Source organism: Nyctibius grandis, chromosome 1 (genome assembly GCF_013368605.1).
Source record: "Nyctibius grandis isolate bNycGra1 chromosome 1, bNycGra1.pri, whole genome shotgun sequence".
NCBI lineage: Eukaryota > Metazoa > Chordata > Aves > Nyctibiiformes > Nyctibiidae > Nyctibius > Nyctibius grandis.
This window is the reverse complement of record NC_090658.1, coordinates 111357815-111371843: the sequence shown is the minus strand read 5'-3', so window position 1 is coordinate 111371843 and position 14029 is coordinate 111357815. Positions and strand designations below refer to the sequence as shown.

Below are 14029 nucleotides of genomic sequence, written 5' to 3'. Positions count from 1 at the left end.
GAAATATAAATAAGTACTGTACATAGGAAACTTGAAGCAGTCTTTCCGACAGGATACTGCCATAGCCACTCCATTCAATATTCACTAGATATCAGCTGAAAATGGGTTACCAAGTTTGGGTACTAATTTTCAAGCAAAATAAGGACCCACTGACTCTATCTTTTCTCGCAGGAAAGGTTACATGAAGTGGGTAGATTTATTCTAGAGAAGAGAGGAAACACATAGAAACTTATCATAGAAACATGACAGATCTTCAAATATGTAAAAGAATGCCTCGGCAAAGAAAAGAACAAACTAGTCCCCATGTCCACGTCCACGACGGAAGAAAATATGACTTTGTTTTTGATCAGCTAAGACCCTTACTTCACGTTGCAAGGCACTGCCCACCCACGTGTTAACAGTTCTACTTTTCCTTACTGAAGGGCCCCTTTGTTTTCCAGAGCAGTTCTCCAACTTGGCAAGATCAGTCCAAGGTCTGACACGGTCGCCTAGAAGTTCCTTTTGCTAGATAAATGTCAATGTAATACTTAACTGGGTTAGACTACACTGATTTAGATCTTGTGTTATCATCACCATAATAAACATTACAAATCACTTTGTGCCTCCAACTAGGCACAGTTAGTCATACCATATAGCAGTGAATTACTGTGTGGGGAAAAAAATATGTCTGGTTTATATTTTTTTATCCTCTAGGTATTAAAGTAAAGTACATAATAGATTTCGTATGTCATAGTTTTGTTTTCACAAGTAACTTTAAATATTTTGTTTACAGCAAAACTGTCTTACTGCAGTAAAAAAAAATATGTTTTCTGAAACTATTACTTAGCAGTAAAATTTCAAGTACAGGTCCTGAAGACTTGAAAAGATGATAGATTTTAAATTAAACACAAAGGCACATGGACCATTTGGACATTTATAGAAAGGCTTAAAGATAGTGTGAGGCTGAAGGAATGAGCCATACATGTGTGTTAATTCTCAGTTTAAAGAGCATTTAATTAAAAAAAAAAAACATATATACTACAGTACTATATAAGTAAATAACATAAATATAAGTTACCTGCTTGGTCTTTAAATATTTTTGATATGACGACAGGCACTTTGTGCTCAGCACCACCCTGTAAAAGATGCATATTAACCATGAGATCTCAACTGAGACTAAGTGAACTAGCCGTACTGAAAATTAAAAGAAGAAACGAGAAGTTATCCATACCTTTATGCTTAAGCCCAAGCCACCAACTGGTTGTCTACGAAGTGTAACAGTTCTGTGCTTTAAAAAATTGTAGAAAAAATAAATTCAGGTGAAAACACAATATCTGAATGAGCATAGAAGATGCTTCTAAACTGTTTTTTACTTTTAAAAATTCTCAAAGGTATCCTAGAATCTAAGTGATCAGTTCCGAAGTATCATTCATCGCTGATTGGTAGGTACTGATTTAATTCCTTACCACAGAGAGCAGAACTTGAGTGTGAATTGTGCATGCAGACTTTTAGTATGTTTTCCTACTGCTGAAGTGATATTCTTCATGCTATTTACCTGCTTTTGCTTTGTTTTGACAACTGTTTTCATGAGAAAACTATATGAAGAGCTTTGAGATTTTCATAGCTGATTTATCTTCTTTAACCGCTATCGTATATGCACATTATTTATTCTCATTTTTCAATCTCAAATACCAATGTTTTCTAACCCGTATCTTCAGATCTATACCATTTTTTGCAGCATATGCCAAAAGACTTCTAGTGATAGTCTGCTTCAAATGGTTATTTTCTTGCATTTCATGTTTAAGTGCATAAAGAAGATAAACATTTACCAATATTTTTCTACAGCAACCTACCATATGTTTAACAGTATGCTGAATTTGACATTTCATTAATGTGTAACTCTTGGTACCTGACAACATAATAATAGCACTTCATCTGTTGATGATAATTATAGAGTTGAGGGGAACTTTTTTTGCAACATGTTGAACAGTACTGCATAGAATGCCAACTTTACAGTAACTACTGAACATATAAGATATATTTTTTTCTTTTTCTGTACATCAGAAATTATATGTGAGATTACTCCTATATGTATACTTCCTGATTGGGTATTTTATTATTTAATTAATTCAGATAAATGTAAATTTTTATTTCAGTAATCAAGCCCATAATCTTATATTAACAAATTATTTTTAGCTTTTTTCCTAACACCGACCTTACTAGACATATGTTCATATTGACTCAGGGGAAAGGTGAAGACAATAAATCATAAATTTCAGTCTCAGATGGTAAAACTAATCCATATGGTTAAAAAGGTAAGAATACTTTCATACATTTTCAAAATTTCTCTCCTCTGTTCCCATGAACATTATACTACACCAGCCTGTGCTAAAAATGGGAAACTTATATTATGACACTTGGTACCTGATTTATATCAAAAGGTTTATATGATTCCATTTCAGACTATATAATTCAGCTTTATTGAAGTCTGTGCTAATCAAAAGTGTTTTATAGGTTTCTTTTCTTCATTTTGAACTACGTCAAAACTTTTGATCAAAATTATCACACACACTGAGAAAGTTCAGATCCAATCTGAATTAGAATACGTCTCTACCTTTAAATTGAGTGACTCATCCCCAAGAGTCATTTTCTATGACAGAAATCCTGTCTGCTTATTTAATTCATGTTCTTCTCCACCTACACGTACAACTTGTAAACAAATTATCCCAATATATCCCATCGCATAGGGATGATGGAATAAATATTTTGACGGTTTAGATTGCTATAGCATTATCGGACAACAAATACAAAACCACTACACAGATAGCTTTAGCCACTTTATAGAAGACAAGCAATGTATTATTTATCGACATCTTATACATTCAACTACAACTAACGTTTTTTTTTATATGCTTGATAGGTACATTTCAAATTATAATACTGATGATATAATTGAGTTTGTAGACCTATGAAGCAATCTATTTGCATAATATATTTTAGCAGTCTTGATATTTATATTTTCATAGCTCACAGCATTGCTTATTACAGAGCTTCAAATATTCCTATTAAAAGACACTTTGAAAGAAGGTATTAAACATGTACCTAAATGTTTCCTACCTATCAGCTTTTTTAATCAGAGCTATATTTAAAAAATGCAAAAACTTCATTCTTTTAAAGATGTTCAGATTGCAAAGTAAAATGCCAAAAGCTGAGCATGATCAAATGTCATAATCAAGATCACTTACACAAACTTATTTCAATCCTATGATCATATATCATTTGCTATGACTCTGACTAGTGGTTATACAAGACCAAACATCATATTTCATTTTCTATAGATAGATTTTTGTTATTGATTTTGAATTTTAAAAAATTGAACAGTGTACAATTCCAGAAGATTAGAAGAAAGCTAATACTGGGTCAATATTAAAAACATATAAATTGAGCCACAGATCTTCATTATATTACAATGCTTTAAGGTCAGATGATCATAAATCTGGCAATGAACCATCCATTCCATTATGGAATAACAGTAAAACCAGTTCATAACGATTTAAAGAGGAATAATTTTAAAGGGGAAAGTGTTATGGAAAATACCTTTTCAGATGACATGAATACTTGTTATGAAATTTCCAATCTTGATGACAGAGTACCAGTGTTGTAATAACCCTTACAAGGCAGTGATCTGACACCCCACAAAAACTTGTTTAAAAACATAAAACTATACAAAATAATATGATGTATTTTAAGAATATGTAAATTGGCTAGCTGAAAGTTTCCAAATCAAAACGTAATTGAGATAAAGCTAATATTTAGTGGATATGTTTCTTGAGGGATAGTGACAGTACCTGGGTGATTTAAAAAAAAATAAAAATCGGCAATCTGAAAAAAAATCTAAATTAATAATGGTTGTACTTGAGATAAGGTAATGATGAACAGGACAGGTTCTAAGTATACAGCACTTCAAGGTCAAGGTCATTTAAGGTCATCCTTGTAATAAGGAAAACAGCCCAAACAAATAGAGAAAAGCACTCTATCTGGCGAAACGTGGTCTTGCAAAAAAAATAAACATATGAGTCGTGCTGAGTATGAGAAAACCCTATGTTCCTGCACCAAGCCACAGCCAAAATCACTAGTGTAATCCTACATCATCAGGAGACTATTAATAAGGAGCAGAGAGACTACAAATTATTTCTGTATCTGGCAGTGATCCACACACATTAAATATATACAGCTAGTTCTGATATGCTCATTTTGAAAATGATGCAAATAAATTGGAGAGGTAGCAGGCAAGAGCCACAGGAATGCCAAATAGCTTCAGAGATTTGTGTAGTGGAGAAACAGATGCCAGGAGTTAAATATTTTTAGCTTTTTTTAAGCACTTTTCGGGAATGATTAAGCACAGTTTTAAAGCATCATCCTCAGCAGAAGATGGCCAAATCTTACAGACAGATACAGCGAAAATTTCAATGACTTGAAGTGGAAAACAGACACATTCAGACTATAGACACAAGACAAGATTTTAAACTTTTGTAGTATGACACACTATAACTGGATTTTCTAAAAAACCTTTTAATAGTAATATGTCCTTGAGACCTTACAGTGTACAGATAATTCTTTTTAATCTTTATTTAGAGCATGATCTGTCATGTTATTTCATAAATACAAATTTAATTTAGTTCTAAATGTAGTATTACTAAAATACTTAGGGCTTTTTTATGCTAGTAAGCAGTACAATATTTGGGTACATAAATGAAATGAGTTTCACAGCCTGCCACAAGTATCCTCATTCTATGAGTAAGAATGAAAGCAGACAAAGATTTAGGGCCAATTAATTCTGGTTTAGTGATCTGAAATGCCTCAATGCTTTTTCTCAGTATTTGTATGAACTTTATCTGTTCAAAGAATTTTGTTGACTAGCTTCAGCCTTAGCTTTGAATGTTCAGCATTTTAACACATCATAATTTCACATTAGAAGATGAGATGCACCTAATGCCTGATCAGCAGTGTTAATTTGGTGTTAGTTTATGTACATGACACATCTAGGATCATATTGCACTTCAATTTCAGGGGAAGGATCATTCAGCACTAGATATTGAGACTACCCTTTTCTTCCTATAACCCCTCAACTCATTCCCTGTGTATCTTCCAACATAAAAGACAACATAAAGCCAAGATTCAAGAGACAATAGCTTGTATATTTGTAATTTTCTAATATTTGACTTTGCAACTTTATTTTAAAGGAGGAAATTAAAAACAATTTTGTGGGAAAACCCATAAATTCACATGGTTCACTATAGGCTAGTTTCCATTTAGTCTTTCATTTGGACACTTAAATTCATAATACAGATGCTCACTACTACAGCCAAAAAAATTAAAATCTGTGGGTAATTCAGAAGGGACTCAACATTAGGTACCTGCTGAAAGCAAGACACTACAGAATTCAGTTTTAGGTTTTGTAGGGAAATGTGCTAAACAGTAATTATTCTCTTTTATTTGATCTCTTCTCTCTGTCCCCTCTAACTTATCCTGTTGTGGTCCCGTTCTCTTCTCAGTACCTTTCTTTGCTTTCGTTCTTCCCGATCTCGTAACTCAAAATTCAGGAAGGTATTTTTCACTTTTCCTTCAAACCAAAGAAAGGTTATTTGTCTAACAAAATACAGTAGCAGGTCAAAGCTAGTGAGAGATTACTTTTCTCGTGTACATTATTTACATAAGGAATTAGGACTGATTCTAAATCAATCATTTCTATTAAGGAGTAGAACCTTGGGGCTAAAGTAGATGGTTCCACAACATCATCAGTGCAGTGTTCAGTACTGAACAAATCAAATTTTTGGAAGTCTTAGCAGAAGAACAGACACCGAGCAAAGAACATCATTATATCACTGTAGAAATGCGAAGTTCACCCCACCTTTAAAATTTTATACCATTTTGGTCCCCTCATACTTGAATATGCTAGAAAAGGCCAATAAGGATGATGGAAGCACAAAACCACTCTTGCACAAGGGATAACAGAATAGGCTGTAACTCTTAATCTAGGAAAAGAGACAGACTGGGGATCAGGAGGCTCTTACAATACAGTAAGTTGCATGTAGGACAGTGAATGGGAATCAGTTTTTATAGCCTTTTCCAGTAGAAAAACTAGGAGGCATCAAATGATGCTACTAGGAACCAGGATCAGAACAAACAAAAAGAGGTGATTCTTTGCGCAGCGTGTAGTAGATTTCAGAGTCTGGTGAGAAAAAAATTCTGGGTGTTGAAAGACAACCTGTGTTCAAGGGAATATTGGATAATTATAGCAAAAATAAATCTGTTAAGAGCTAATACAAAACTGCATTTTGCTCAAGAAGGCGCTTATAACTTGGGGTAGGGAAAGTGTTAAGAGAAGCATCACATATTCTTGCCCTCTTAGGCTTTTCTAGGGAAACTTAACGGCTGCTGTTGGAAAAAAGGACAGTGGGCTCAGTAGGTTTTTGGTCTGACTCAGTTCTGGACTTTTTATGCAACGACAAAATTTCATCACTCCAAAATTTGGACAGAAACCCGCACTAGCTTTGCAAGCAACTATGAAAGAAAATTCTACTCCAGAACTTCTTTCCAAAACTGAGTTGCAATATTTGTGGAAAAAAACCCCTATCTTTTTGTGACATTAATGATAATGCCATGCAGACATGCAGCTGAAAACCCAGTGTTTATGTCTCAGCCAAACATACAAACAACTTATTTCACTTTTTAGTTGCCTGCAGGCTAGATATCATTTTTCTTTTCAGACTAATTTATTTATGGTTTGAGGCTAAAGTGAGGCAGACATCTGTATCAGTCTTAAAAAAAAAAACAACTAAAAAAATACAGAGCCACAGCTGACTGTATGATGGCTGTGTAATTTTATTTCATTATAGGCAAGGAAAACTTTTTAGAAAGTGTTACTAATTATCAATCTGAACAGGAAAGCTGAAATTAATACTTTTTTTTTGCTTTTTTAAGTAGCATTTTGTTTTGCTAATGATATCCTTTAATAGTATCTACAGTTTATTAAAACTCTTCATTCTGAGGGCTTCCAAAGTATTCGATGTGTATACTATAATGATCACTCATTCCAATTGTGTTAGAAAGCAGAAGTAATTATGTACCTCCCATAGCACACCACATAGTAGGCCTGGTTTTGGTTTTTTTTTCTGTTTTTAGGAGATCAGAGGAAGAGTAAGTGCCCTGCATGAAACTTCAGGATACATTTGAATAGACAGAATGTAATTATTAAAACTGCAATTGGCCAGGATACCAATACAAAATATTCCTATCTGAATCCTTTCATTGTTGCAAGTTGTCGAGGATTTTATTATCTGTATCTCAAAGTAATACTGGCTCTGTCATACCTACCATTATGTTTAAGAACTGTGGTAACAATTCGGCCATGACAGTCTCTAGCATCTAAGTTCTGTGAAACAAACGCATTGACCAGTGTCAAACGTACCAGCAACAGAAAGAGAAGGCACATTTACCCAATAAGTGTTTGACAGGTGGTTTAATCTGCTTGTATGTCCAGCAGTTCCTTGAGCGTGTAGGCTGGCTGTCGCATTTGGACTTAGTCTATGCTGAAGAATATGTATTTTGGAAATGTATTTTCTCTTTGGACAACAAATTGTAAATCTGAGAAGGCCACTAAAATTTTCACTTTTACAATGCATTTAAGTATTAAAGAAAATTCATATTGCCTAATTGCACATGTCTGAGTAAAACTTTCGTCTTGTTTTGATGCATGAAAACACTGGAGCATATAGGTGTTGACTGAACAAACTTGCATATGTTCAAAGACCACCAAACTACATTTAAGAAAGCAGCCTACTCTTTGTAGACTAAGATTTACAGCCACCGAAAGCACTAGCTAGGTACAAAATCAAAAGCAATTTTTAGGGATAAAATTCACAGAGCTGCAACAGTGGAAGAATAGAATTTACATTTTGGGTTAGAAGCAATATTTAGGTGCTATCAGTCTGTCTTCCTCTCAGTCACTATCACCCTCGTGGAATAACGCTTACTCTGCAGAAGAGCCAGAGCACGACTAGTGGGTTTGTATCTCATCAAAGCACGTATCTCGGAGACAGGAGCTTTATCTCAGAACAGTATCATGTTCTGTGCACTGGGGTGGCAAAAAACTGCACTGCAGAACAAGCTGTTAAAGATGTGAACAAGCAGAAAAGATTTTGCCCCAACTTAAGATGCTGATAGCCATAGTCCACAGATGAAAGCAGTGCAAGTAATATATTGTTAAATCCAGCCTGTATCTTTTGCTTATATGTAGTTCCCCCCCAAAAAAAACAGGGACAGACAATTCCAGAAGAGCTCTGGACTGAAACAGCACATATAACTATACATATGGGGAGAGGGGGGCCTTAAAAAGTCTCAGTCATCAATACTGAAATAAAGACCAGTGAGGTAGGAACTTTAAAGAACTCCAAGAATGATGGCAGGCAAGAATATACTGAAAAACAGATACAACATAAATTTTAAAACATGTAAGACACAGACATCATATAAAAGAACACCATGCCAACAACTGTATAGAGAAGAGACTGCTTGGTAACAGGAGGTGTAATGCTGCTTATAACAGCTTCTAAGAATGACATAGCTGAAAAAAAATCCTGTCATTTTAACAGTTCTCTAAATTACATTTGAAAGTATCATTCATTTTGAAATTATATGGTCAAATACCCATCTTTAAGATATGAGATAGCTCTTAACATAGAAAACTTTCTAGATTCTTTTAAAATACAATGACTCAACACAAAAGGTTATCTCTGGAAAGGTCTTTTACATCTTGGTATTCGTTCATATTAAGTGCCATGACTGGAGCTTAATGGGCAACATGAGAAGGCAATTAAAGTCCTTATTTTTGGTACTGTTTTTTAGTGAGATTTTATATCCACCTGTCAATGCCTACCCATTATGTCATTATTACCAGGTAGTTAACACCAAGGACTGGCAGTTGTGGTAAAGGATCTTTCATTAGGAAAAATATTTTTTATATATATATATATATATATATATCTCTGTCTTAATAAACAATGTACTAAAGGGGTTTCAGAAGGAGATTCTGCTTGAAGCACTCCACACTCATTGATATAAACAGATATATTTGGAAAAAGATTCTATATGTACCATATTTCCCTTTCCTGTGCCAGTCTACATGAAAATATTAATGAATGCATATATTATCCAAACATCAAACTGAAGCACATGGTAGAAAGTGGCAGAACACTTGAAACAGGTTTTGTTGAAACTATTCTAAGAAACAAGCACATTCGCAATGGCTAGAATATGTTGGAAGACAAAGATAGCCAACACTGATTTATTTTTATTCTTTTCCCTTCTACTTAATCAGTAAGTGTAAAATTGCTGTGCTGACTCTAGCAGTGCCCTCCTGGGCTGCCCTGACCCCTGCCATGGGGCAGGGAGGTCATGTGGGGAACTGCTGTGTCGGCTTATCTCCTGGGTGGGCATCTCCCCCAGTGCGGGACGTGAATGTCGAGTCACTTGTCAACATTAAAGATAGCCATGACTAACATGCCTGAGCATGTACCTGAGCCCATCTAGTCCCCACTCTCAAACCACAACAGACTATCACCTTAACAGATAACGGACTATTCCTTAAGCAAGGTAAGTGCCTAAACAGAAAGACAGGAAAATGTGAGCAATGAAACCATTCATTGCTGCGTTGTTCAAAATAGTTCAGAGTACTTTTTTCTGTTACATATACAAACTTTATTCCCACTACTACAGTTACATCTGTCATTTATTGGAAAGAGTAGTCTCAAAAGACCTCCTTACTTGTCGCAAGTAAGATGTCAAATTTACTACAGGTACTGCATGGCAGGTTGACAATAGAAAATAAAAGCCAGTCTTAAACAATGATGGCAATAACAGCAGAGCTTGCCAGCCAGGCCCTTGGGAAACATGCAGAGGAAAGGAAGAAGCAAAACAAGAAAGTGCAATATGAAGACTTAAAAGAGAAGCATGCAACCTGTCCCGCATGGACGCAAGGGAAGAAACAGTCTGATACCAGAAGGGGTAAGAAGATAAAGATAGGTACTTAACATACCAGCCATATCTTATATTCCTTTTCTTCAGCAACTCTTGAAGGTACAACAAGGAAGTCATGAGATAAAAAACGATCAAAGAAACAGATCCTATGAGAATCTGAGACCCAGTAACATGTATCAGAAAATGCAGACATCCTGCTGGTTGTTACGTATCAAAAAAAAAGAATATAAAAGGATGCGGTGGAGAACAAGGTGATATCCTTCAGGAAGCTTTCTTCAGCAAATTGTTCTGCATGTGTTTAATGTTCTGCCAAGTACAGAGGTTTCCACTTCTGCTCACACAACCCTCACTTCTCACTGATTGGCAGCACAATTCCACCTTCCCAGTGGCTGCAGGTTGCAATCCACCCTTTGCCTGAGTTTTTTCCTAGAAACATGGATTTTAAACTATAGTAGGGGCTGCTCTTGCCAAAATTATTTCCAGATGGAATTCAGAAGAAACACCATACCGAGGGAAGAGAGTGCATGCAGCAGCCCTCATGAGAGATGGTGCTGGATTATGATTAATCACTGAGTCTAACAATACAGGCATGTACACGATAAGGCTAGAACCATGTAGCCTTATGCTGATATATAAAGACACCATATGATGTATCATGTAGCACATCAGATGAACTGCAGTGCCAGCATCTAGGACTGGGACACAGAGATTCCTTCTTCCAGTATGTGAGAGTCCAGGGTCAAAGAACACTTAACTAGAAGCCAGAAAGCACTGAGTTTTGATTGCCTCCTTACTCATTATTGTTACTACTTATATATGTCCCACAGCCGTTATTAAAAATAGGGAGTATACACAAATCTTAAGAAATCAGTTGAGCATGAAGAAAATGTAAATGTCACAGAGGTAGCCACTTCGGTCACACTGAATGTGCCACACCTGTGCATTTCCACAAGTTGTTAATACTGCCCTCCCAGGGATTGTAACCATCAGAATCTTATAATTAACCAGGTAAACAATCAAAGAATGCAATGAAAAATAATATAACAGCTTTTCTGTAAAACTACATTGGGGCTGGGTTGTCAATCAAAGAACTTTAGTGCAAATAAGATTTGGTCTACTGTTGGTTATAACATGTCTAGCCTTCAGGAAAAGCTTTCTGCTCAAAGGATGCTTTAGTCCCAAGTTTGTATAATTTCTAATAGACTGTTCTATATTCTTAGAAATATTTGCACTGTTTAAAAAGACAGTGTAACTTGGAAAGTATAATGAATTATGGAGAAAATGGAAATGTAAGTTAAGAAACACCAAGAAAGGGAGGGAAAGACACAAATTAGTCCTCGATGGCATCACGTGATGCTTCATTCTCCACTGCCATAAAGAGGAGGCAAGCTATAATAAGGAACATGCAGACAGAAAGGAAAATATTATTTTGAATGGGAAAGAGAGTTTTGAAACTTAGCTCCTTGCGTTGCACAGGATCTCACCTTTTCCCAAAAGGACAGGAAGAATGCAGCTACAAACATCAAATGAGGCATGCCAGTCACTGTTGAGTTTTGTATAGAGACAAAGCAGATCTTTTCACAGTGAAGATCTGGGACAGCTGCATAGAATCCTTACTAAATATGATATAATAAGATATTTTTATTGGTTCATCTTATTATAACTGCTTCCACTACTGTAGATTACATGTTTTTTGGGGGGTTGTTTTTGTTTTTTAAAATAGAGTAAAATTAAGTTACTCATTTTATTTGCAAAGCCTGCCAACCTAAAGGAGAATTATACAAAAGACAGAACCAGATTGTTCTCATGGATGCACCAAAAAAAAGATGAGAGGCAACAGTCACAACTTGCAGTAAAGGAAACTCCAATTGAGCATAATAATGTGAAATAATTTCACAGTGAAAGCAGTTAAGCATTAGCAGTGGCTGCCCAGGGAGGTGGTAGCATCTTCATCCTTGGAGATACCTAAACATGAATGGACAAAGCTCTCAGCAACTTGCATGAACTTGGAAGCTATCCCCGCTTTGAGCAGTGGGTTGAATTAATGGCCTCAAGAGGTCCCTTTCAATCTAAACTATTCCATAATCTATTCTAGTAAAGATGACTGTGACAAACCCCACTGTAGTCTATTCTCCAGTGTGTGGTGATCATATTAAATGTGTCTGAATTAAACACATTCAGGCTTGGTATGAGTTCACAAGAATCCTCAGGAACCCCTCCACTGAGTTTTAAGATGCTGAATTGGGGACAGGAGGTTTTTTTGGCAAGTGGTATGAGAGGACCTGGGACTCAGACTGTTCTCAGACCAATGACACAGATTAAGCCTATGCAGATCATCTACAAATATGGATTTCCAGAGTCACTAACAACATATCTAAGACCCTGAGGCAAGATATAATCATACTTCTTTCTTTTCCCATTAAAAATAAGCTGATTTCTTTCAAGTAAAAAGTCATCCTATAACAATGAATTATCACTAAATCCTGCCAGAACACAGCTGTTCTTTATTTCAGTAATTTCATGTGCATTCACTTTGTGCAACATTTCACATGTTGGCTGGTGTGAAGACAAAGATGAATATTAGAGGTTGCACCCATCAATATCCCACATACCGTAAGTGGAAAGGCTTATGCTTCCATCACAGTCCGATATTTTGCCTCCAACTGTTGAAGACTTAAAACTGCTACACAAGCTCCCACAATATACACAGTTGTAATTTACCAATCCTGACAGTCTGTCATGGCTCCATGTAAAACAGATTAATTGCAATTTTAATAAAGGACACATATATTTGTACATATGCCTCGTTTATCATGTAGTAACACCAATATTGTGCTGCCTTTCTTTTCTATCTTGTTGGTATGAACGCTTACCCTCAGCTGGACTCTTCCCATGTCTCAGGAAGAGATTATTTTTCAGGGATGTCAATAGCGTCCTTTGCATTCTTCTGTTCTGTTACATTTATTAGCCTTTTTACTTAAGCTACTTACTCTTTTTATCTTTAATAGTAAAGGTTTTTTGTCACGCTAATGAATACTCATATTTATTATTTATTTTGTGATACAAACTTTTAACTGTTCTCAAAGTGACAGCAACACAAGCTTATGGTCTTTCATAATAAAGATCCTAAGGAACTACTTGATAGCTATCTTCTAAATATCTAGGTCAGTTTTCCAAAGCACGGAAAACAAATAACAAAAGGTTAAATAATGTATTTTCTCCATACAAGCGATCTTAGTTTCAAAAGGAAGAGTCTTTCTTTAATCACTCACTTAAGTTTCCAAAAAGACAAAAATGTTAATTATTAGCTTTTTTAAAAGTAATTTTGGACTATAATACCATACCAGTGATGGTAGAACAGGCACTGAGCAAACAGTAATATTAATAGTTATCTAGATAGAAAATTCCTTGGGTTAAAAAAAATGAAAATTTTAGACTTTAATGCAGACCGTTCCCTAGAGGTTTGTTAAAATAACATTCTTCTCTGTCCTTATTAGCATCTGCGTTATAAAGAAAAAGTCATAGCAGTCTCATCAGGGATTTAAACAGTACTTTCAGGCACCGTTTCTATTTTTTGAATTAACAAAACAACTAATCTTGCTATTTTTCTTCCCTATTCACTTACCTTGCTTCATTCTGATAAAGTCCAGCTAAGACATAGCTTGCGAAGCTGGACAATTGGGTACCCAGGATGCAAAGTTTTTTTTTGTTATTCTAATTCTATTAGACTCACATAAGCCTCTGAGGAGCCTTCTTCCTATCAAGATGCCAGGAGCCTGCATTAGAAACCTATTTGCTCAACCACTGACCAAGTCAGAGACAATTAAGCTCTGTGAGGAGGACTGATTTTGACAAAAAGCCAGATGCATTTCTTTTCTTTTTCTTACTTTGCAAGTGGAATTAGCAGGAAAAAAAAGATACAGAAATATAATACAAAATAAAAGAAAAAAAACTTGCTTATGAAAAGAGGAGAGGCATAAAACAGTGGGCTGACAACAGGAGAAGGATGATA

General features: G+C 35.4%; 1 protein-coding gene across 1 annotated transcript in view; it reads right to left on the bottom strand.

Moving 5' to 3' along the window:
• SNTG2 (syntrophin gamma 2) overlaps positions 1-14029 on the bottom strand; it is a 310557-nt gene that overhangs the window by 159829 nt on the left and 136699 nt on the right. Inside the window, exons 3-4 of the mRNA XM_068409305.1 lie at positions 1211-1267; positions 1058-1115 (exon numbers count right to left, since the gene is read on the bottom strand). Coding sequence (XP_068265406.1) covers positions 1058-1115; positions 1211-1267 — 115 coding nt within the window. The remainder of the gene's footprint in view (positions 1-1057; positions 1116-1210; positions 1268-14029) is intronic.